The following is a 24200-nucleotide window of genomic DNA, read 5'->3' as shown; positions in this document are numbered from 1 at the left end:
TTGTTAGGGCTGTGTTTTGTGTACATGTTTGGTTAGATTTTATTTTTATATTCTTGGAGATTACAAGTCATAATTTTATAGGAATTTGGTGTGACAAAAGGTGAAGTGGTGTGATTGGGTTTTGCAATATAATATCCCCTGGTGCCGTACTTAACTGATTTATCTATTTGCTTATTAAAGAATGAATGGCCCTGATACACCCGCTTAATTCTTAACTTCCTGATGCAACCAATGCTTACCTCTGTACCTGCTGCTGCATTGTAAATGTATTGTCAAAGTTACTTCACACTGACAGTATCTCTGTTCTCTTTCTCTTCAGGTTTCCATCTGTGCCCAGGTGGCTCATGGGATGGAGCATCTGTCCAATCACCGCTTCGTTCACAAAGACCTCGCCGCCAGAAACTGCATGATCAACAGTCAGCGTCGCGTCAAAGTGTCGGCGCTCAGCCTGAGCAAGGACGTTTACAACAGGTCTGTAGAAAGGATCTTCTTTTAATAATAATCACTCACTAAAACAAATGTTCTGATTAATATTCTTCAACCTCTCTGTTCAGCTGGCTAATGTAAGGTGTTCCCTTCTCATTTCTCCTGTGTGGATGCAGTGAGTACTATCACTACAGACAGGCCTGGATCCCCCTGCGCTGGCTCCCCTCAGAGTCTGTGTTTGAAGACGACTTCTCCACCAAGTCTGACGTGTGGGCTTTTGGGGTGCTGATGTGGGAGGTGTTCAGTCTCGGGGAAATGCCATATACCAAACTCAGCGACGACGAGGTGCTGGAAGGTCAGTATGAAGCTTCAGCCAATCTTTATTAGATCGTATTCACACTAACAGAGAAAAAAGCAAGGTCCCTCAAATAAACTTTATTAACGTAGTCAGCACCTTTTGTTATAAACATGCAGACCAAATTCCATCTCACAAAAATACAAACAATAAAATGCTAAGTTCAATACAAACTAAATAAAGAATACAAAACCAATGATTACAGCTTAAAAGCTAAGGGAATGGTATATCTCCAAAACTAAAATGTTATTAAAATAGTGAAAGTTTCACATTTTAAACTTTAAACTTTCCTTTAATGTTTCATTCTTCTGTAGAATGCTTTCATGAAACATAATTTGGGTCGTTGTGCTTAGGGATAGTTATAAAAAGTCTGCATTTACAGTGTAATCATATGTAGTTTACCAGAGTTCCAAGTTGCTTTTGTAAGGAACGTTGGACCTCAATGCAGAAGTCTGATGACTTTAAATCCTTTATCTGAATAAAATGAATGTTTAAAAAAGATTAAAAGTGCATGGTTACAAATGTGGCCTCAACATGGATTTAAAATGTGTTTATGCATCATGTAGAGGGGGATATAACTCCATTTCAGGCAAACATTTTCTAGCTTTCAGAAATTATTGATACCATTTGGGACGTTTAATTGGGTAATTCGACAAAATAGTTAACTTACGTCGTTTCAAATATTTAAATGTGGAAATGTTACATATTATATCCCATGCTGCAAGCTGAAAGAATGGCATTCTCAATCAACAACCACCTCTTTGTCTGGGCTCTGGTTTAACCTCTCCTCTCTCTCTGCCCTCCAGGTCTGCAGACAGGGAAGCTGAAGCTGCCCGTGCCTGACGGATGTCCCTCCAAAATCTACAAGCTCATGGCCCGCTGCTGGGCGCTAAGCCTGAAGGAGCGCCCCTCCTTCACCGAAATCGTCCAGGCCTTGGGAGAGCTGCCCTCTGACAGCAAAGTCTGAGAGGACCAACCCCAACCCCTTTCCTTTCAGAAAATCAAGACAGGAATGCTGGAATACTAGTCTCACACATTTCAGGGAGGCGGGCTGAGGGGGAGAACTTTATTTTAATATGCATTTCAAACAGCGGGCGTGTGGATAAGACTCCTTCCTTCCACAGCAGTGGAAACACACTCACGTGTGTGAGCGACTTCTCGTGAGCAGTGACGCCTTAACCGCGGCAAGGACGACCCCCCACCCACCCACCGTCGAGCCCCGGCTGTGGTTCCACTGTGACCCCGCCTGCCGCTCTGTCCCAGAGTTTCACAGAGCCTCACAACCTCAGTGCCTCCCCCCCCCTCCACACACACCCAGACTGCGTTCTAGTATGTTACAGTGCTCTAACTGGCTCCATCAACAGAAATGATTGTTGGACGTTTTTGAACCCCCCCCTGAAAATTAGGTTCACTGCTCTGTCAACGATGAAAGAATATTGAAGGAAAAGTGAGACTTCAGTGAAGTGTTTCTGCTTGAACCTAAAAATCCAGCTACTATCCCCCCCCAAATGCGTGTTTGTGTGTGTGAGTGTGTGTGCCCCTGAACTGTTCCCATGCTACAGTGTACGTTCAAAGAAGAAGAAGAAGAAGTAGAACAGGGTTTGCATGAAGGTCCGTCGGCTGTTAGGCTTATAAATTGGCGACGTGAGGAAACTTGTGGAAAAAGAAATGTGTTATGGTAACGCTTCAGGAACATGAAAAAAAAACGATCAAGTTTATAGCCAAGGAATATATTGAATAGATGAGATTGTGCCAGTGTGGGCTTTTTATGAGTGTGTTCTGTTCTTTGTATTAACGTTGAGGTGCTTATCGGTCACGGCCTATGGGTAAGAACACCCGTTTTAATCACATTATCATGTTGCAGGCATGCAGCCTATCACTGTGTTTAACCTGCGACATCATTTGTCTTCAGAGTGGCACTTCAGAGGTCCAATCACAGTTTTCCTTTCCCGGGTCCAATTTTTTTGTGCAATGCTGCAGAGTGGACCATCACACCAGGCAATGTGTACATAATGTAGAAGCCATGCACTAACTTCACTTAAAAAGAATATCCCTCTTTATCTCTATCATGTTGTGTAGTAGGACATGCAGGTGCCTGTTTATTTATAATGAAGGTCCTGTCTTTTATTTTGTAACTATGTTTATAACAGAAAGGTACTTCTCTGATGCTATGTGTTCATCCAGTCCATCTCAATGTGCGTTCAGCCTGGAGAGCTGAATACGCTGAAACAAAGGTCAACAGAGTGGCCGCGGGTCACCAGAACTCATTAAGTGCCTGGTAAATGAAGGATTATCTTTGCTGTTTCCCTTTTTACATTATCTAATCAAATGCAATGGCCTTTGTTTATGAACTTGTTTTTTTATACGTTGTTTTTAGTGTATTGTTTTGTTTTTTTGAATGCTAGGACTCACACCTAGACCTCCTTTTTTATCTGCTTCAGCAAATGTTCACAATAATCACAGATATATACTAAAGTATACATGCTGCTGTCAATAAAGGTTCACAGTGTTTTTACCCGGTGTGTTTTTATTGATACTAGAGCTGCTACTAATCAACTAGAGGATCAAACAATTTAAATAATTAGTCAGCAAATAGGGTCATTTTTCATGCAAAATGGCAGGAAAAGCTGTTTTAGCATCTCACAGGTGGAGTTTTCTTGCATTCTTTTGTTTTATATCAAATTAAAGTGAATATCGTTACGTTTTGGAATGACTAACCCAGACATCTAGAGAAATCAACTTGGACATGGAGTACCTGCTAGATATGCTTCATTATTTTCTAAACAACTATTTGTTATACCATTCACTAGTGTGTGTTTTTTTCTTCCTTTTTTAGCTTTGTATGAAAAGGAAATTTGGAATAATTCAAACTTTATGATAGAAAATTACACTTACATGCGTTTTAGTCCATATTTCTGTGTTAATGCAATTTTATGCAGGGACCATTTTTAATTTTGGTCTTTTGAATGCATACATTAACATTTTAAAGTAAGTATTCAGCTGCTGAAGCACATTCATTCAACAAAAACTGATAAGGATTATGGGAAGTGTTAACCATAGTGCTAACCACAATGTTTGCTGCTTTGAATCAAAACATTGCCACTTGTAAACCTGTTGAGTGTTCATGACAGATCCTGCTTGCAGCTGTATTTGTACACGATTGAAGTTGTGAAATATAATGGAAGTGATGAAACAAGCCTCTGGAAAGTGATAGTTAGCGTGTGCAAATAAAGTAAAAAATCTATCTGAGAAGTTATGGTATGCCTTTAACATAGTCGTCAGAGTATTTTACAGTATATGCCATTTATTGGGATGTATTATGTAAAATCAAGTGTCTGTTGCTGTAAAAGCACCAACAGTCAGTTTTCACCACTAGAGGGAGATCTACATCTTCGGTAGACATTGTATCCTAAAAGCTCGCCAAATGTTTTTTTCCTAATAATTATGTTTAGAGTTGAATTTGCTCACATGGCCTTTTATAGCTGCAAAAGAGGATTCCCATAAGAGTCCTTGTTGTCTTAAATTACTGACACTGTTTATACTTGCGTTAATGGATATGGTGATTATTAAATCTAAATTAGATTGTGTGCCCACAGGCAAGATTTTTTATATCCCCGAAGATAAATCATAATGCATTTAAAGTTATTAGTGGTTTGATACTTATCTGACAAACTAAGGATAAATCCTAATGAGATTCATAAAAGTTCAACTCTTAAATACTATTCAAGGGATGTTGTGATAACAGGATGCTCACCTCAACAAGCTTTCATAGATCTCCTATTTATATCCCACACAATTGAATAGGAATCTCCTAGCATCTTGACAGCAAATGTTGTTTAAGAAAAAAATCAATCAAATTCCTAGTAACTTTTAAGCGTTTGAACCTGCCTTGAGCACCACATGGGTGAGGATTAGCTACTGCATTATCTCAGACTCAAAGGGCCTTTTGGTAGATTTTTTCAGTGATGGGACTTTATCCCAGAAGTGTCACAAGTGGAAAAGATTTGTAAATAATGAAATGGCTGAATTCAATTTGGCTGTTTCAGTTTCAGAGTTCTGGTATTGTGCATGTGCTGACTAACTGGCTTACTGGTACAGAGCGGAGCCTGTTAATGTTATTAGCTACACTACACCTGTGCTTGTCGTGCTACAAGTCTTATGACTTATCGTAGTAGGAAAAGCAGAGGGTTACTAACAACACTAACAATGGCTCAGTTCTATTCAAGTGTTGTGAGAGTGACAGTGATTGTGCATACACAATAACAGCACCCTGATTTCAAAGCAGCTAAATATAATACAGCCATAATTAATATCACTTTTACGTCTGCACTTTTGTGACATGCCAAAATGTCATAGGTGTAATAGGCATATTGTGAAAACTATGCAAGGTACAGCAGGTATGTGGCACTGCAACATGTTGAATGCAACTTGCATGCTTTTACATATTTTCTTGTTATAAAGTAATTACAGGTTGTCTTAGACCTTATTTAGCTTGCCTGTATAATGAAGTGCATTGCTTTTGAACATCTTGAGAAAGTAAGTGTGAGGCAGGCCCAGTCTTCAAGGAAATCTGTGTTTAATAGCAGAGTATAGTTTACCAACACAAATATAATATAAAATTGCACAAACAAGGATACAATATTAACCTAAACATGTTAGCGCTAAAATCATTTGAAACCTTAAGTACATTTTATAAAAACTACACCACCAGCTTTACAAATAGACCACTGATGTACTTTTATAAACTCGCAAAACAATCCTTTTTACAGGGTTATTATTTCAAGTCTTTTGGCTAAAACATATCAATAAAAATATATTTTGGCGTAAAAACCTTGGGAAAACATGTTGTGTAGTATAAATGTACAATCTGCAGGGAATAAAAAGTTGAATGTTTTGTTATTTTGGTGCCTCTGCCTGTCCACGGTGACGTTGTCGGTAGCGCAACCATTTTGGTATGTATTCCAATGAGCGTGCCTTTTTGACCAATGACAGTGCGTCTCAGATAAGCCTGAGCCAATCAATAGGCGACGCTGTGACTCACCAAATAAGGAGAGACAAGACCAAATAAGGAAACATTGTATCTCTTTATAAGGAGGAAAGTAGTACCCGGGTTGAAATATTACTCCGCCGTCGTAAACGCTGTTCAAATAATACGCGTTGTTATGCATCGCCGAACCACAAATAAATAGATATTGCGGTGTAGATGGTGTAAAAATAATCATTCCAGCGCTTACAGTCCGACACTAGCGCTATTTTTAGTTCGAGTGTGGACTACGTGACATGGCGGATCGACATCAATGGCGCCCTTCGCGTTTTCCTTTTTGAGAAAGTGCTCGGAGTTTTGGAAATAGAGGAGGAGGGTGATCCAAACTGAGCCGGGGTTGAAGGGTCTTGGGGGCAGCATCACTTTCCAAAGTTTGTCTCGGTTATTTCCTGGAGTCTCCAAACCTAGAAACTGGTGTGGTTTGTTTACATTTTGTGGCCCAGGCGTGTAAGCGTTTTATCGGCCATTTACGAGACAACTAGCCCCAGCTCTGTTGGCTGGTGTTTTAGAGACTCGGTTCAGTGAGTATAATGTTACCGAGTCGGGTTGGATCGGCACCATCTGGAAACGGCTCAGCTACAGGCAGGGGAAACACAGGACACGGTTCGGGGGTTGTCGGAAGCGGGATTCGTCCCGTTTTGGTCAGAGCAGGGCAAGCTATAGCAGGGGTCGAGAGTATTGGGAGACAGGGGGAGAGAGACGCCGTCGGGATGCTGGGGGCTAATGGGCCAGGGGGTTCGAGAGGTGTGAGACCCGGGAACGGGACCGGGGTGACCACCCTGCAGCCCGCGGTGCAGGGCAACATGGTGGGGCTTAACCAGGGAGTTGTGCTGTCTCACGGAGCCAGATTCGAGCAGGACAGAGATGTCGCTCCTCTGTGCAGCGGCTCAGATAATGACTCGGACTCCGGAGACGATGATGACCCAGTGGGTTCACTCGGGGACAGCAGGAGAGGGGTGAAGCGGGAGAGAGGAGAGATGGAGGCTGCGGTGTCGGGGCAGGACGTGGGCATGCCTCCCGGGGGTTACGGCATGGTGCCCGGCGGGGTCGCGGGGGCGAAGCCGGGGAAGAAAACACGTGGGCGAGTAAAGATAAAGATGGAATTTATTGACAACAAGTTGAGACGTTACACCACCTTCAGCAAAAGGAAGACTGGAATAATGAAAAAGGTGAGTCAAGTGGTTGCTTTTGGTTATAATCCAACTACACAACATTTTATCATGAGTGACACTTGAGTGTTGTTTGGCCTGGATACATTGCATTCGTGGAATCAGCGATGAGGTTGAGGTTACACCTTATTATTGAAACATCCACGGGACAGTAGGCCCTATGCCCCTGTAGTGGGCCTACGTGACATGTGCAGTGGCAAGCTAGATCTTATACCAAGTTATCTATTCTAAAAGACAAAAGCAATTGTGAAACAAAGGATGAGACGTAGTAGGAACATTCATGACAGCATTTAAATAGACTTGGGCAAATGACAATTCTATTTATGCCATGGACACACACACACTCACACACAGATTCCCAGATTAACTATCACTTGTACACACACTCAAAGGCCTATAGCTGTTGGAAGTGCCTCCCATCAGCAGCCCTCAGTGCACACAGGCTGTTCTCTGTCAGTGTGAAGCAGGGCTCTGCTTACAGGCTGCAGCCATGCAGTGGAGAACAGCAGAGAGCCTGTAGGTGCCAACAGCTGACTAAACCCCAGGGAAACAGGATCAGAGGACAGTGAAGGAGCACTGGAACAGAAGAGAGGAGCCAGGGACGGTCTGTGCATGCATTACGGCACTGTGCATTTTGACACAAGCATCATCCGGTGATGACTTGTCTTGGTTGTGTTAGTTGGTTCTGCACACAAGCTGTCAGTCATTATTGCATCCAAAGCAACATGTTATTGTAAATCCTCTTCTCAGACACAAATGCTGCTATGATAAATGTTGCAATGTGGCATCAGAGCAGATTAGTTGGTGACGAGGTCAGCTGTTGACCTGGAGCACAGCAGTTGTTTGTCTGTAGCCACTTTTCATTAAGACCTTCAACAAACACAATGCTCTGGTTAGTGCAAGACTGTTCATTTGTTACTTTGAAGCACATGTACTGTGCTGTATTTCTCTTCTTTTTTATATTTCCCAGACTGTTGTCGTGGAAACTGAGGTGTCTTTATGTAGGCTGTTGAAAACATGAACACTATTTGACACACTGTGTGGATAGAGATTTTTGGAATTGTTGCCCACACTGTGTCAACCATCACAGAAAAAATGAGAGGTGGGTGGAGTGGGAAGATTCATAGTAGACTGGTCTCAAACTGGCTTCTAGGATGAGCCTTGTTTCATTTTAAAGCATGATGCAAGTAAATATCTATATGTTCTCTTCTCGTATATGCTCAAGCTTGCATGCATGTAAATCCTGGCCCAATACAAATTGTGTCAGTATTTGTACTTGTGGTTGCTTTTCTTTGGTTCCAATATTGGTCCAGTAAAAGAAACATTTTCATGTTTGCTCTTTCTGTAACTATCCAAAATAGTTTCTTTTTACTGCACACATTTTGTTTTGTCATAACCAGAAAAGCTAAAGTAACGTAGGATGTGATTTAATTCCCGTAAGGTGCCTCCAGAACACGATGCAAGGGAAGTGAGCCAATATGTTCAACATATTAAGGAAACTGGCTCTCCTAAATGGGATGCAACCATTAATTGTGTTATAAATTACGCCTGGGCTTTTTCCCGTTTTTATATTGTCCATTGAGTCATTGAATTGTTTGATAGAAAATGTAGCAGCAAAAGCAATTTATTGGTGGTGAAACATCCACTGGCAACAACCAAGATTTTCAGCTTTTTTTGTTTTGTATTATTTTAGATGAATTACTTTGAGGGATTTGAAAGTCGATCAGACAAAAGGAGACTGGGAGACACTACATTGGACTCCACATACTTTCAGCTTTTATTTTTATTATATAAAGACTCAATTTGTCCAAGGTTCTAAATTGAATTAAAGCATCTCAAATCCAAACTAATTTAGCGGTCTGAAACTGAAGAAATCTCCCAACTCCTCCCAACAAGCCACGATAATTGTATAACCATCAGTAGATTATCTCAATCGTTGTTTTTTAATTTTCTGGCAACAAACTAGTCATCTCATCGGTTGAGGTCTGCCCAAAGTCTGCCTTCCCGCTTGTATGGAAAGCCACAACATTTGACGTTGCATTGTTACATCAGCAGAGGTGGTTGAGGGGATTTCAGGGATTTCAACTAGAATATGTTTAGTCACACTTTAGTCACACGCCACATTTTGAAACACACAAATACACATACGTATTTTCCATCCTAACTTCTTCATTTGATCTATATAGGCAGGGTGTGTCTAGGTTGGGAGACAGAGGCACCAATTACAGCCAGAGTCATTTGAACTCCTGAATATTTATGAGAAAATCAGCAGAGCAAGGGAACTTATTAAAGCGTTTGTGTGGGTCTAGCTTGTGCCGCCACCCTTGCACAGTTAAGGTGACAAATTAGCCCCTTCCTGCCCTGGATGTTGGCCAAACACCAGGCTCTGTTGTTGGAGAGAGACCCCCCCCCCTTGTAGCTGCAGCAGAGCTCATCAGGGAACATGGGAGGCAGAAGGATGACTGGCTAGCTGTGCAGTTCATTACCTGCTTCTGTAGCTCGGCATTAACAGGTTGTGAGGTGGATTGTATTCAGAGATTCCTTTCAACAGTTCTCTCCAATACCTGCACATTGAAACCCTTCCAATAAAGTTTAAAAATACTCAGGGGAAACAAGCGCAAGGTATCTTTGAGCCACTACAACAGTCATCATTAGCCTTTCTGTGCTCTGTCATCATATTATAACACACAAAAGACAGTTTATCAGTTTGATCATGCCTACTCATTGTCTGATAGGGCCCACAATGGACACGGTGTTTGAGCATGGAGGAGTGAATGCATGGTATTATAACAGCCCAATAAAATGTGTTTAATTTGAATGTGATGCGTCTCCTCTACCAATGACACATCTATCAGCCTGCTGCTAATGGCACTGTGCCTTCTGAGCACCAGAGGCATCCTCCACATACCTTATGACTCATTTAGATCAAAAGGCTTTCTCATGAGTTCACTCCCAGTGCAGCATGGGTGTTGAATCTTGTTGTGCCTTTCCTTTACAGCGAGACATTTGATATTGTGTGTGCATGCAAGGCAGCAGACTGCTGTTTGCCTCACATTTTACAGTCCGCTTCCTCTGGGTGATAAGAATGATTCCTTACTACTACAACCCCTCCACCCTCTGCAAGCCAATCCCCAGCTGCAATCAGTATCTCAGCTATATCACACTCTCTATTCTGGGAGTGTTATCTCATGTTATTTTAGCTTCATTTGTGCTATACGTCAAAGTTCACTACAGCCGTATTTTTAGATTCTTGTGTTTTTTCATGGCCAGAGTGTCTATCTCCAGAGGTTCACCTTTTGAATCTGTTTTATTCCCTTTCCAGTAGGGATTACTGATGAAGGTAACCCAAGCCCCAATTAAGTGAACCATATCTTTCTTTTATAGCGTGACTCTTGGCCTTTGCTCTCTGTCACATACTTTAATTGTCTTCTTTCTCTTTCCCAGGCTTATGAACTCTCCACCCTGACGGGAACCCAGGTTCTGCTGCTCGTGGCCAGTGAAACGGGTCACGTCTACACTTTTGCCACGCGCAAACTCCAACCCATGATCACGAGTGAAACGGGCAAAGCCCTGATCCAAACGTGCCTCAACTCGCCGGACTCGCCGCCACGCTCCGACCCCTCCACGGACCAGCGCATGAGCGCAACGGGCTTCGAGGAGACGGACCTCACCTATCAGGTGTCTGAGTCGGAGAGCATGGGCGACACAAAGGTTAGAATCACAAGTGGAAAGGTCTGCCGTTATAGACCGATCCTCAAGTGGTCAGGACCAAAAATTAAGAACACACATCTCTTTTAGGAAGATGATAAGGCTGCAGCTGTGAAATAGATACATTCACTCATTTCTGAACCTGTCCCCACAGCAATAGCACTCGCGTTAAAGTGTCTGTGATTCGGTGGCTGTTTTTTAATGGGGACATGACGAAATAGATACAAAAACTGATAAACCACCCTAGGGAGTACTTAATGGATATAGTGGGAAATCTCTCCAGAAAAGGCTAGATAAGCACACGAGGTGAGCAAATCAATCAAACCGACAAGCAGCTATGGAAAATAATCTTTGTCCTATCGTAAACACACTCCTGAACTTTTCCCTGTTACACATGAGGCCTCTGTTTGGGGTTTGCTGTGTTGTTTGAGCATAGAGTCCTTTTTTTTAATTAAAGCAAAAGTCTTGGTAGTACTTCAAAGGGCTGTAAAGTGAAGGCAGAGCCAGATAAGATGGAGAGTATTATCCCACTCACTACACGTTACCTTTCTGACCTCTAGTCCAAGAAAGCCTCGTAACACTCCTGAAGATAAATCACTGCAGGTCTGGGTTGTGTTAGGGTGAGAAACACGCAGCCTGCTACACTGAGATGTGTTTATCTTTGATTTTGGGATGGAGCTGTCTTGTGCTCAAGTATGAAACACTCAAATTGTTAACTTTTTGAAATCATTGGAAAATGACACACTTTGTGCAGTTTTAACACCTTAAACTTTAGGACACAAGATGAACTTCTACTCTGAAATCCTTGTCCTTAGATATTCTGTGTGACCTGTCCTCATCCCTCATGAAGAGCTGCAGTTCACGTCCCCGCATCCCACTGCATTACTGCGAGCGTTCTTAAAGCTCTTTGAGATTTTGAAGCCAAGCGATAAATTCATCCTCGGACACACTTGACTGTCCACACACATTTGAGATTCCCTCCACTGTTTACACGGCTTAAGTACGGCCCCTTTGAAGACACACACTTCTCGGCCTGATTGCCTGCGTGCGGATTTCACAAGGCGCTAACTAACTCGTACCATACATCGTCATAGATGGAAGGTCAACCTTTTCATGTTTGGCCACTCTCATGCCCACTTTGCTCATTGATAAAAATTAGTTTCTGCCTCTGTTGCCATATATGGTATGCTTTCCCTGCCTGCTCTCTTGGCTGAGGCCCCTTACATTCCTTATAAGCTGCAGCTGTCTTTGGAGTCCTGTGATTCCCCCCCCCCTACTCATTTAGTGATATGGAGGGGAGGTAAGGATGTAGATATGAGCGAGTGGAATGGAAACATTTGAGCGATATTTTATGTCCCGCTTTATGTGACGTCTGTCAGTGGCACTTTGACCCCGCTGCAGTAATGAGTGTGTGATCGGCCCTGTGAAAGCTGCTCACACTAGGACACTCTAGAAATTGTGTCATTGTGAGGGATCAGGATCAGCTCTGCGATACGGCAGCAGGTGGATAAGGAGGCCTTCATTCCAAGGGATGTTTTCTGTGCAGTACGTCTGATTTGTGGTCGCTGCGTGCACCTCTGCAGCGTCTGGACGCTATTTATCAAGCGAGCAGTATGTCATACATACAGACCACGCTAGTCTAAACAGAGCAGAGTCTGCAATGGCTGGTTGGGGGGAGGACATTCTAGAGGAGCATTAGAAAGAGGCTTAGAAGATAAGAGATTTAGTGCTGCAAGCAATGCTCATAAAATCAAGACACAACACTTTTCACAATTACTCCTGCTGTATTAAGAGATCCTGAAAAAATATTTAAAAAATACCAACAGCAATCGGTGATACAACTCTGCAACCAGTTTGTAAGTTAGTTGGGAATATTTTTAAATAATCATTTTTGGTTGGCCAAACACTGGTATTGGAGTTTTTTTTTTTTCTCCAATAATTCTTACTGTGATACCAACATTGAACATGGGGTATCTGTATAACAGTGTGACACTTACCAGCATTCAGGGATCAACAATTCAATACGTTGTTAAAGTAATTGCTCTGGCACTACCAAAATGGAGTCATTAGCCAATGGTGACTCTATGGCTTTCACTTTTGAAACCAAAATAGAAGCCCAACGTGGCCATCCCCAATGTTCAACATGTAACACAAGGTATGGACTAGCTCAAGACAAAAGCAATTATACAAAGGAGGGTTCAACATGGGATCAATAGTTAATTTCTCAACTTCAGTGTGGGAAAAAGGAATGGCTGATTTGAAAGTTTGATCAAATGAATCCTGTAATATTCACCAAAAATGAGTTTCTAATACATTTGTAGGTTGTGTAATGGGTCGTGCAGTGTTGTTTTTATACTTTATAGCTTTGTGTGACTTTGATCATCACATTGCTCCAGAATTTGGTACTGAACATTTTGAAAATGTGATCTAGCCGTGGCAGATGTTTCTGTCATGTACTGTGTTTTTTTTCCAATGAAAGCTTCTTTATTGAGCTGCCTGCAGTGTTAAGATTATAAGACATTAAGTTTAGGGTTCATGACTGAAAACACCCCGACTTTCCTATTGTTATAGCTCTCACAGCTCGCATAAAGTACGTACAACCAACAGCAAATTCAATACTGCCCTCTAAGGACTGCTGAAAGGCAGTCTGGGTAATGTAAGGTCTGATTTAGAGGTGAATGAGATAGGTGAGAGAAGAAGTGGTTACACCAGAAAGAAATGCTATTAACTAAAGAAATAGTAGCATTCTCAAACAGATCTTTGGATTTGTGTGGTTCCTGTAACTGCTTGTTAATATCAGACGTGACTACAGTGCAGATGTTTTTATGATTTTTGGGTTATTTTTGGAAAGGGATAGCAAATCCCACAACTCATGTTTGCTCAGAGGATCCAGCTTTGTGTAGATTTCTCAGTATCAGTCTCCTGGTTTTCCTCTCCTCTATCCTCCCTCTCTTTCTCTCTCCTTTTCTCCATCCCTCTCTCTTTCTCTTCCCTGCTGCTCTGGCTGTCAGTGCTATTGCTGCCGCTGTAATCCTGCTCTATTTCTTGCCCTGCTCATTAGCAAAGATCACATCGTCTTTGCGATGTTGCAAAGCAAAACGTCCAGACCAACAGCTTTTTTTGGGGGGGGGCATTCTGCGACACATCCGACAGCCTCTTCATTCAGCATGCTGCACGCATAATTTGAATTGGTTCCCATAAAGGAATAAAAGTGATTTGATAATTAGTCCAGTGTTAAACTGCACTTGAAAATATAAAGTACTTCTGTCTTCCTGCTGTTGTAAGGGCAGAGGCTTGACAGGCGACAGGAGAGAATCAGCGAGATAAGGGAAAGCTCATTTGCTCAGATATGCGCTCTTATCACACGCTGCTGCTAAACAGGCTGTATGTAGAGAGGTGGTGGAGGTGCTGTCGGAGGGAGAGCAGCATGTTGGGCTGTGCTAGAGGGAAGGAAAGCAACGTTATGTCACCCCCCCCCCCCGCCCCTCCTCCTCTTCCACCCCCTTATTTTACAGCAAGCAACTGGACAGGTCAGCCGCCATTGGCTGCACCTCCTCCACTTGGGCTGCCTTGCCTTTTTTAGCAGTCCCAAATGGAGCTGCAAATTCCATGTTGCTGGCAGGGTGACAGACTGGGAGATGGGAGCCAGCAAATGGGGAGATTAGACGAGGGCCAGCCACCAGTAAACTGCACAATGGGCTCTCCAAGCAGCACTGGACGAGGCTGCCAGTTGTCACCTTCAATTTGGGAGGATTAATCCCTGGTGAATAGGGAATCATTTGTGTCCTGCTCTTTTTAATTACTCTCTCATTTCCTGAGACTTTTAAACGGGGTCTTGCATACGATGTCTGTGAATGTGAGGAGGGCAATAGAGGCATTTATTCTTTTACCATATATAGAAACACTACAAACTGACACAATTTGGAGACCAGCATATTAGAGGACTTGAAAGAGCTATACAAATGTGTGTTCATGAACCTACAAAACAAAGTAGCTATTTTACTCACTCATAATGTATCTTGTGATTTAAGTTTAGTTTAAATTAATTTGTCTTCTGACCTTTTTTTATTAGGATTTCTCATTTGTTCAGGGGGATGGCCATACTTGAGATCTTTACATTGCTGTGGAGTAAAATGGTGTCCCTCTTTTGTGAAAAAGAATAGTGGTGGCGGATTTCCTCCGTGCAGTCCTGAGGACTCATTACGTATTCCGCGCGACTCAGCCCTCCATTCACACGACTATAAATTGTGTCTTCATTTGTTACGTTCTCGTATCTCATTATACAAAGTAGCGTTTTTACCCTGGTTGGATTTTTTTTCCAAAGCAAGGACGACAGTTGTGAGGTCGATTTTTAAAGTTGTAAAATCTGAACCTGTAATGAACCTTCAAGTTAATTAAACCAGCTTTGTTTTGAGAATAATCTCTTCTCTACTTATCTATCTATAAGCTCATACAAAGCTTTAAGGTCATAGTTCAGAATATCTTACTCGAAGAATGAGTTATAAAGATATATATTTATTACATATTGTAGGGCTGAAACTCACAATTATATTCTCTATGGATCATTTATCCTGAATTATTTTTCAATGCATTGCTCGATCGTCGAGCAAATTGTCCAAAAAAAGTGACAAATAGCCTACCCATTGCAACTTCTCAGAAACCAGGGGGACATATTGAAATGGCTCATGATTCCTAGTCCAAAACACCCAAAAATATAGTTCATATAACCTAACACAAAGAAAAGCAGCATTCCTCACATTAACAAAGCTAGAACTATGCATGCTTTGGCACCTCTGTGTATTAAAATAACATTCATGAGCCAAGAAGTTGCAAATAAATGATAAAAGATAAGTCGACAACATATTTCTGCTCTGATCTATTGTACACACTTTTAACACTTCTAGTATCATCAAATATTTCAGTGAAGTTGTGACATTTTAGTGATTGACATCTTCTGATTGAACAGTTTAAGGATGAACTGGAGAGGGTCTTGGGGAGGAAGTGACAGTGCTGAGCCTTTGGCTGTATTTTTTCCCTGAAGGAATGCATTACACCACCGTGGCCTATGTTTACTATGCAGTGCCTCGACTCTTGACTAAAAGCCAGAGCTGTTTATAGACCGGCCAGTTGATCAGGAGACATACGGAGGTGGTCAAACCAAACAGTAGGTCAGTGGAAGCTCGCTATGTAGGTCAAAGAGATAGTGGCAGTTTGACTAGACCTTTAGATACAGACACAGGTTCAAACCTGGATGATAAATCAGTTTACGTCTGCAAAGCCAAAACGTTTAGTTGTGCGTAGTGGAAACAGGAAAGCACGAGCAGAACGTGTAACACAAAAAGAGCTGGATCACAGTGACCTTTTCTTCAGTGTGTTTTTTGTCTTTTTCATGATATTACAAAGTGAAGCATTGCAGTCTGCTACAGGAATTCACTCGGTGATGGTGAGAAGAGCTCAGCGTCAGATGGCGGCTGTCTCTTCACGTGGCTCCCTGCTGCCTCAGCTGGCTCTGAAAGGGTTAATTCCCCCTCAGAGGTGCTCAGGTTTCCTGCCAGCTGTCTGTACCCTCAGCTGTTTGTACTCTATACCCTGTCCCCTGTCCCCGAACCTCACACAGGTCTGACTCTGCTTCGCCTGCCGCGCACAGACGATCACAGTATATACTACCACTGCTAAAGCTAAGAAGTGCTACTTGCTAACACACTACTGCGATGATCTAGGCAAAAACGCTTTGTCGTTGTACATTTCCAGTCACTGCTGGCTTGATTTCTGTATTGCTTTCTGACTGCTACCGCTTCTTTCTGTTACCATCTTAAAAAAGCTACACAAAATATATATTTTTTAGCATCATTGCAATGTCTTCTTAGCACATTGTGAAAGACTGATGATGATGTTTCAAGTGTTGTGTATGTCGGTAGAAAACTACACGTTAAATTGTAGCTATCATTGTTTTTCATTGGTGCCTTTTTCTTTTAAGTTGAATAAAATAATGTTAATTTTCTAAACTCAAATCTATTTATTCAAAAAGCAGAAACCGAGTGTCCTTTATCTGTTCATGACTTGTAACATCCTTATCGCAATATTGAACTATTTTATTATATCCCATATTATCCACCTGTTGTTCAGACTGTATCTTAAAGATTTGGTCTGCCTTTACCTTTACCATTGCTCTCAATATTTAGTGACTTATTTGTCGTTGGCTTTCCTATTTTGTTCACTCTTCGGCGGTGTCCTGTGAGAGTGGAGACGTGGTGACAGCTGTGTCACGCTCTGACTGTCAGATATCACTCTGTGCTGAAGGACAGGTCTGATAGTTGTTCGGTGTATGGACAACAGATTGTTGTTGGGTGAATTTAAGTCAGTTTTTCTTCTTGGTTGAAAGGGCAGAACAACTGTGAGACCTCTGGGCAGCCCTCCCCCCTTTGACTTTCCAGCTGCTGTTTAACTAAAGAGGTAAAGGACCTTGGACTGTCAGAGCCCCTCAGCAGGGCTGGGAACTGAGCTGCAGACCAAACCGCTCAGCACTGTGGTGGTGTTGATTCGCAGCAGTCTTTAAAGGACAACACCTGATCCCACCATATGTACGTTTTGAGTGCAAGAAAACTCTGAGTTACCCTCTTGATCATGTGGAAATCCTATAGTTTTTAACAAATACAATTTAAAAAAAACAGATTGCATTGAGCCTTACTTTCAGACTTGCTTTGATATTACAGTTTGAGCAGACTGGCCGAACAGAGGGTGAATACTTACAGTAGAGATGTTTGCATGGTAGCATGAGGCTTCTCTTATCAGCGGAGTCCATGGTGGATCATCCACCTCTCACCCATGTAATCAGTCACGTATAAAAACCAATAGTTGCTGAGAGAGGTTGGCCTTGCATGCTTCCACACTACCTCTCTGTAGTTGACAGTGAATATGACTTTAAAGAAACACAAGCTTATACTGAGCAGCACACCTCATTGCCTTTCTGTTGTGACACATGTTTCTATATAAAAACCCTCTTTCACCCCCCTCGTCTGGTACACAGCTGCACTGTGTGCAGGGCTCTGACACAATATCTTTGTCCCAGTTCTGAGGCTGGATCCCTCGAAGGACAAATAATCTTCAGAGGATATGGGGTCTAGGCAGAAAGGGGAGAAAAACAACGATATCTGATTGTATCGGCAGATCCTCGATTCGGACATGAAAGAGTGCTATTGAGCTGTCCCTACAATATAACGTGCTAGCTTTAACATTTCACTCAATACATAAAGCTCAAAGATGGTACGCAGTTTAGAGGTGAGAGGAAGGTGATGTATAATAAAAGCCCCTGGCGTGGGATTGAAAAGTTCAACAAGCATTATGGGATACTCAGAACAGCATAGGATACTGGTTGTGTCCTCCGGTTTGAGTCAGAAGAAAGTATCTTTTAGCCAGATGTGGAGAAGCCTTTGAAAGGCATTGTATGTATAATCTGTGTTGAACTTGTGATCATTCCCCTTATTGACTGAATCGCTGTGTCTCAGGGTCTATTGTTAATCAGACCCTCAGAGAACACTGAACACAGGCTCTTACATGTGCTCTGATGTGTTAGCTTTTACGGATCATTAGTATCAAGAGATGAGTGTTTAAGTGGGTAGAAACAGGCACGATGGGTTGGATGTACTTTATACTCCCAGCCTCACACCTACTCTGCTCTCACGCAGCCCCCTCACTGCCTCACCCCGCTCTGATGTATACGTTAGTGTGTTGGGCAATGATGCGTCTCACCTCTATTGATCTGAGGTTTATGTGAGCACATCTCATCACCTGATATCTACACATTTTAATAAGATGCCATGTTACATGGTCAGTTAGTTGTCATAGTAACTCAACAAAATGTGAGTGCAGAAATGACATTGTTGTTAAAGGGGCCCTATTGTGCTTTTTGGGGTTTGCTCTTTCCTGTATTGTCTTGCCTGGGTCTCTAAGCCTCCATTGTAGTCATTTGTTTACCTCCGCGACATCACTATGTAACATTCGTGCTTCTATTGGCTAGTGCTCAAACACATAGTACATGATAGGCTAAGGGGCGGAACATCTCTAAGCGGTTGAGCAATCACAACAGTCGGCCAGCTAACCAATCAGAGCAGACCTTTTTTACCAAGTCACAGTAGAGAGGCACAAAATACAGTTATGAAACCTGAAAATGAGCTCCTTTATCTTTCTTAGAGTTTCATTGGTAAGTGAGATCATGAATGTGTGTGTGGCAGTATTCAGAGAGGACACACCGTCATGTTCCTATATATCATTTCCTCTCCTGGGCCTGTTGTATTAGCGAGTAGTATCCTACACGGGAATTCCTACATTCAGGGGGAAAAACAGACAAGATTATTCTCCAACTAAAATGCAACTTTTTGCTTTTTTTAAACCTAAAATTGGGTTTCTCCTGGCTGTGCTCCGTAGTTAACACATGGATGCAATTACAGGGGTCCCGGGCTGTTTCCATTCTCTACTGCCTTGTTTGTTATTTGCCCTCTGTCTATTAAAACCCTCTCTGGTTTCTGTCACACAGCCATTGATCCCTGTAAACATTGCAGTCATTACCCCCCCCCCCCCCCCTTCTTAAATAGGAAAAGCCTCATTAATGGTGTTTTTTTAGGTGTTCTCATGTGAGACGCTTCTGATGTTGCCTTCCCCACGACAAATGGGCTGTAGCAGAGTAGAGCAAGTACTATAAGATCTTTCTTTCTGATTTTTTTGTCCTTTATTCAAACTAATAATACATTCACACTTTGAAAGGCCATTACCAGAAAAAACACTTAAAGAGACGGCGCCCGATTTCTTTCGTTCTAACGATAGCTTACGAGAACATAACATAAAAGGAACATAATAAAGAAGAAACAAACATAGGAGGCGGGTTTAAAGATATATAGGAATATATATATGCTCTCTTTCCCACTTACTTGCAAAATAATTTCTCTTGGGATTGATGTGCTTCTTATCTCGTCTTATCTTATTGAAAGATGTTGGGATTAACCAGCCACGAAAGGCCTTACAAAAGACGCTATTGAGATGAATTATGGGAGTTGTAGGAGCCATTGTTTTTGGAGCCTGACCTATACTCATTTCCCCATTTTAAAGCTGTCTCTCGCGAGTCCCTGAAGTTTATCCTAGAATACACTTAATTGCTAGCTCTCATCTCACTCTTCCCATTTCTTTACAGAACTAGTACTGATTTAAAATTTCATCAAATGCTCTTCCCCCATCCTCCTACTCACACTTCCTTTCCTCTCTCCCGCAGGACACGCTGAAGCCCACGTTCACGGTAGCCAGCCTACCGGGCAGCACTAGCAGCACCCAGTGCACGGTCCCCACCACCTCCACCACCATGCAGGTGAGCAGCGGGCCTTCGTTCCCCATCACCAACTACCTGGCGCCCGTCTCAGCCAACAGCAACATCAGCGCCAACGGCACCGTCCTCAAGACAACCGGCGCCTCGGCGGGAGTCATGCAGCTGCCCGGCGGCTTCACCTTCATGCCCGGTATGTAGGATCTCAACATCCAAACCTCTGTTAGAATAATTATTTCCTTTATTTATCCTAACCTCCTCCTCTAGACTTCAGTCTTCCGCAGGCCTTCATGTTTTGTTACTGTCCCTGTATTGTGTAGCTTATTAGCTGATTAGAATTTGAATGGCGCTGTGCCGTGACCTCGGCCCGACGCGCCTCTCTCGGAGCGGTTTGCCTCACACAACAGCCCTTCATAGACAGTCATCAGCACTCAGCGGCCTCAGGTTTACAAAGCCTTCAGTAACTAGGAAAAACCACATCTGTTGGCGAGCCGCCCTGCCTTTGATTGTCACTCGGGTACAGGAATAATGAGGTGAGAGGGACACAACAGACCCCAGCACTGAGGGATGACGAACACGGCCAATAATTAGTCATGAATATTCAATGGAGGATTGGTGGCTGGCGTTAAAATTCTAATTGAGGCGTACTTTGGGGAGCTTTGTGACGGAGCGGTCCTGAACTAGACATGACCCTACATTAGAGAGGACTTCACAGACGCACTCTGAAACACAAGGGATCTGTACTGACGCAATGAGGACTTTGGGGAGGCAGCCTCTGATTTTGGGATCCCTAAAGGGTCTTTAGCCACAAATGACTCATTACACCTTCTTTTCGTGGTGGATGCGCCCGGGAAATACTGGGGCGCCACGTTGACGAATCAGATGGGTCACAACACAAGAAATGTTTTTAATTTCATCGTAATTTAATAAGATGTTATCTTCTCTTTATAAGGAATTCAGCACTTTTTTTTTTACTGTCCATGACATGAGCAATTTAAAAACACTGGTTGACACTTAAATGCTGACAGGTGCAATCTTTTCTACACTGTGTGTCGTTATGGAGACGAGAGTCTGTAATGCATTGTGAAGGCAACAGTGCAGTAATGTCACTGACTAGTTGCTGCAGTGTGTCAGGTGACAGCTGAAGGGACACACATGATGCCCACTAATGGGCCCTGTGTGTGATCTGACAGCTGAAGGACAGCCACATACCGTCTTTGTCCCTTTTCTCCCGCTTTTTTCTCCATCCTACAACCTCCTATCCCACCCTCACACTTTTTCAACTCTCTCCCTCCCTCCCTTCTTTGCCCTCCCTTTCTCCTTCTCTCCTCTTCACCACCTGTCTGGCACATAGCAGCAGTGCCAGGTGGAAAAACACCCCCTCCCACACTGAAACCTCCTCTGCTGACAGCTTGAAAGGGCCGGCCCGCCCAACTGCAGCAACTGTTTATGGAGCATGTGACCAAATGTGAGGGTGTAACTCCAGAGTCGTGTTGTGAGGGGGAATATCGGCCATTTGTTCAAGAAGACACTTTGGGAAAAGAGAATTGAAACAAATAATAAACGTTTATTGTCAGTTTAAAACGCAAAATCACCGCTCGATAGTCAGACAGTATGTGTCACCATGCATGTGTTTAGAGTATGTTATTATTGAAGATTAACTTTTTCTAACCTGTGTTTGAGATTTTCTATTTTTTTTGTCCCTGTTTAACTTCTAAACAGGGACATCCATCACACGATTTGTATTTTAAAATACAAATCGTGTGATGGATAAACAATAAGGGCTGAAATCAACATTTATTCTTTTCATTATCGATTAATCTGCAGATATTTCTATTGAGAATTGTTTGGTCCACAAAGTGTCAGAAAATGGTAAATAATGTCCATCTTAGAGTGTCAAACACCAAGGAGATGTCTTGTTTTGTTAGTTCAAACTCCTATCATATCAAGTATGATATTTATCACAAAATGGTAAGACATCTCTACATTTGAGTCTGAAAACAGCATTTGTTTATTTCATTAAAGGTTATTGAAATAGTATGTGATAGTAATCGAATAGATAATATTAAACATTAGAGCATAAATAAATGTACAAATAGATATAAAACACTGTTTTGTGACATCCCTAGCTAGACTGCTCTACAGCTCCATCAAGCCTTTCTTTTTTTATTCACACCATTATTTTGTAATTAAAGTCTCATCCCCCACTGTGTGTGTGCCCCCCCTACAGCAGGCACTCCTCTCCCCCCCGGCACCCCAACCATTCCTCTGAGCCAGCTGCAGCAGCACTCCCTGGCCCTCCAGGGGCAGCATGGTCAGGCCCTGGCTGCGGCCCCCCAGCATCAGCAGGGACAGCAAGCTGTCTTCCGCTTCCCTGCTGCTGTCTCCCTCACAGGTGACCCGCTCTGCACCCCTCTGCCTGCTGCTCTCACCCCCACCACCACAGCACCATAGAACGGATGCTAGTTCTGCTGATGCATCTAATGATAGTACTAATGCTACTCGCACGTCTACGTCTTCAGATTATAGTACTGCACAATGCTTTCACTGCCCCCCCTGCAACTGCTGCTGTTATTCCCTGTGTGGGATGTTCGATGACTTACTGTAGAGGCTGTATGCTCTGTGTGTGCGTTTGTTCAGGAGCAGGCGTCCCCCAGCAGCTCCAGGCCATCCAGGTACACCACAACACCACCTCCAACAGCGACAGCAGCCTCGACATCTGCCACACCTCCACAAACTCCACAGGTAAGTAAAAGCCCCCCCTCCCTCTGAAGAAACACTTTGGAGGTTTTCTTACAGAAGCAGCTCCATTTTAAAACGACCCACATCGCCACATGATGTTAAGAGTTTACCTGAAATTCCCAAATTCGGTATCAAAACACTTGTAAAGCTTCTTTTTCTAAACTTAATTAGCATTTACTGTTTTGTATTTCTGAGTTTCAAATTCAATCTATAGAAGACATACTGAATCATTTTATTCTATAACTTGAGTACAAATACTCCCTTGGAATTTTAGTTTGGCCTAATATATATCCGTTTCTTCTAGTCAAACAATGTCTGCTTGAATCCCACCTGATGCCTGAAACACTGTTTGATTTTTACACAAGGAAACCCTTTTCCAAATGTTCCTCCTGCCTCTACCCATGAGTTACTTCTCTCTGCTCCTGTGTTGTTATTGTGCCTTTACATATGGCACAGTAGGAGGCAGCAGTTGAATTTAGATGGCTATTAAGCGCCCTCTGCTGGCCAACATGTGAACACACACCTGCTGCCCTCAGTCTGACATTTCCTCCCTCCCTCCCTCCCTCAATCACCTTCTCTCCTTCCAGCGACGGTTAGTCTCCCAGCGACCATCGTCACCTCGTCCGTGCCAACATCTGTCGCGGGTCACATGATGTACCCCAGCCCGCACACAGTGATGTACGCCTCCACGCCCACGCTGTCCGACGGGGGGCTAGCAGTGCTCAATGCCTTCTCGCAGGGCACCTCGGCCATGCAGGTGTCCCACGGGCAGGGCCAGGACTCAGGTGAGACTGCAATAAGAACAGGTGTCAGTGCTGCTTTATTTAAATGAAACCTAATGTGTTTACTGATGGAATTGTTCCCTCCTAGGTGTCCCGCAGGTGTTCCTCACAGCACCTCAAGGCACGGTGCAGATCCCTGTCTCAGCGGTGCAGCTTCACCCAGTACGGCAAGATCTGCATTTTACAAGTGAAACTCTCATATTCCCTCTGCAACCAGCATGCCACGTGTCGCACTAATGCATCCTAACAGAGCACTGGCACTCGGAGGCGCGGGTCATCACCTGCCGCCTGTTTGGAAGAATGTGAATGATCAGCTGGCAGCTTGTTTTACCTTCTGGGTTTCAACAAAACACACGTGCAGACGACTTAACCAAACACTGTAGCCCTGCATGGAAATCATGGTTTTTAATGTAAATTCCTTCTATAAATGGTTATGAAATATAGAAGTATTTGGATTATATGCTGAACAATTCCTGTAGGATAAAAATGTTTAAAGTACATTTATCATCATTTTCCAAATTGCACTCTACAAAATATATAGTAAAACATTCAAATATAATATAAATAAAAGCTCCCTCTTGTAAAAAAATCATTTCCTCTCTTCCTATATGGCATGTTTGGTTTTACCCACTTTTGTTAGAAAATAAAAAGGCTATATTAGAAT

At 42.8% G+C, this 24200-nt stretch overlaps 2 protein-coding genes across 9 annotated transcripts in view; both read left to right on the top strand.

The window, feature by feature from the left end:
* The window catches only part of ptk7b (protein tyrosine kinase 7b), a 77102-nt gene extending 73806 nt beyond the window's left edge, over positions 1-3296 (top strand). For all 4 annotated transcript variants that reach the window (XM_063875452.1, XM_063875454.1, XM_063875451.1 and 1 more), the window contains 3 exons: positions 320-471; positions 603-781; positions 1588-3296. In XM_063875452.1, the coding sequence (XP_063731522.1) occupies positions 320-471; positions 603-781; positions 1588-1748 (492 nt within the window). In that variant the 3' untranslated portion in view covers positions 1749-3296. The remainder of the gene's footprint in view (positions 1-319; positions 472-602; positions 782-1587) is intronic.
* A 2608-nt stretch (positions 3297-5904) lies between these two features.
* The window catches only part of srfb (serum response factor b), a 21005-nt gene continuing 2709 nt past the window's right edge, over positions 5905-24200 (top strand). The window contains exons 1-7 of one of the 5 annotated variants that reach the window (XM_063875150.1): positions 5905-6994; positions 10439-10672; positions 19965-20205; positions 22243-22407; positions 22653-22757; positions 23342-23539; positions 23625-23698. In XM_063875150.1, coding sequence (XP_063731220.1) covers positions 6356-6994; positions 10439-10672; positions 19965-20205; positions 22243-22407; positions 22653-22757; positions 23342-23539; positions 23625-23698 — 1656 coding nt within the window. In that variant the 5' untranslated portion in view covers positions 5905-6355. Of the gene's footprint in view, positions 6995-10438; positions 10706-19964; positions 20206-22242; positions 22408-22652; positions 22758-23341; positions 23540-23624; positions 23724-24200 lie in introns of all 5 variants that reach the window. The other 4 variants (XM_063875149.1, XM_063875148.1, XM_063875151.1 and 1 more) reach the window with 4 other exon arrangements.

This window comes from Eleginops maclovinus, chromosome 22 (assembly GCF_036324505.1).
Source record: "Eleginops maclovinus isolate JMC-PN-2008 ecotype Puerto Natales chromosome 22, JC_Emac_rtc_rv5, whole genome shotgun sequence".
Taxonomy (NCBI): Eukaryota; Metazoa; Chordata; class Actinopteri; order Perciformes; family Eleginopidae; genus Eleginops; species Eleginops maclovinus.
This window is presented reverse-complemented; position numbering and strand designations above follow the sequence as displayed.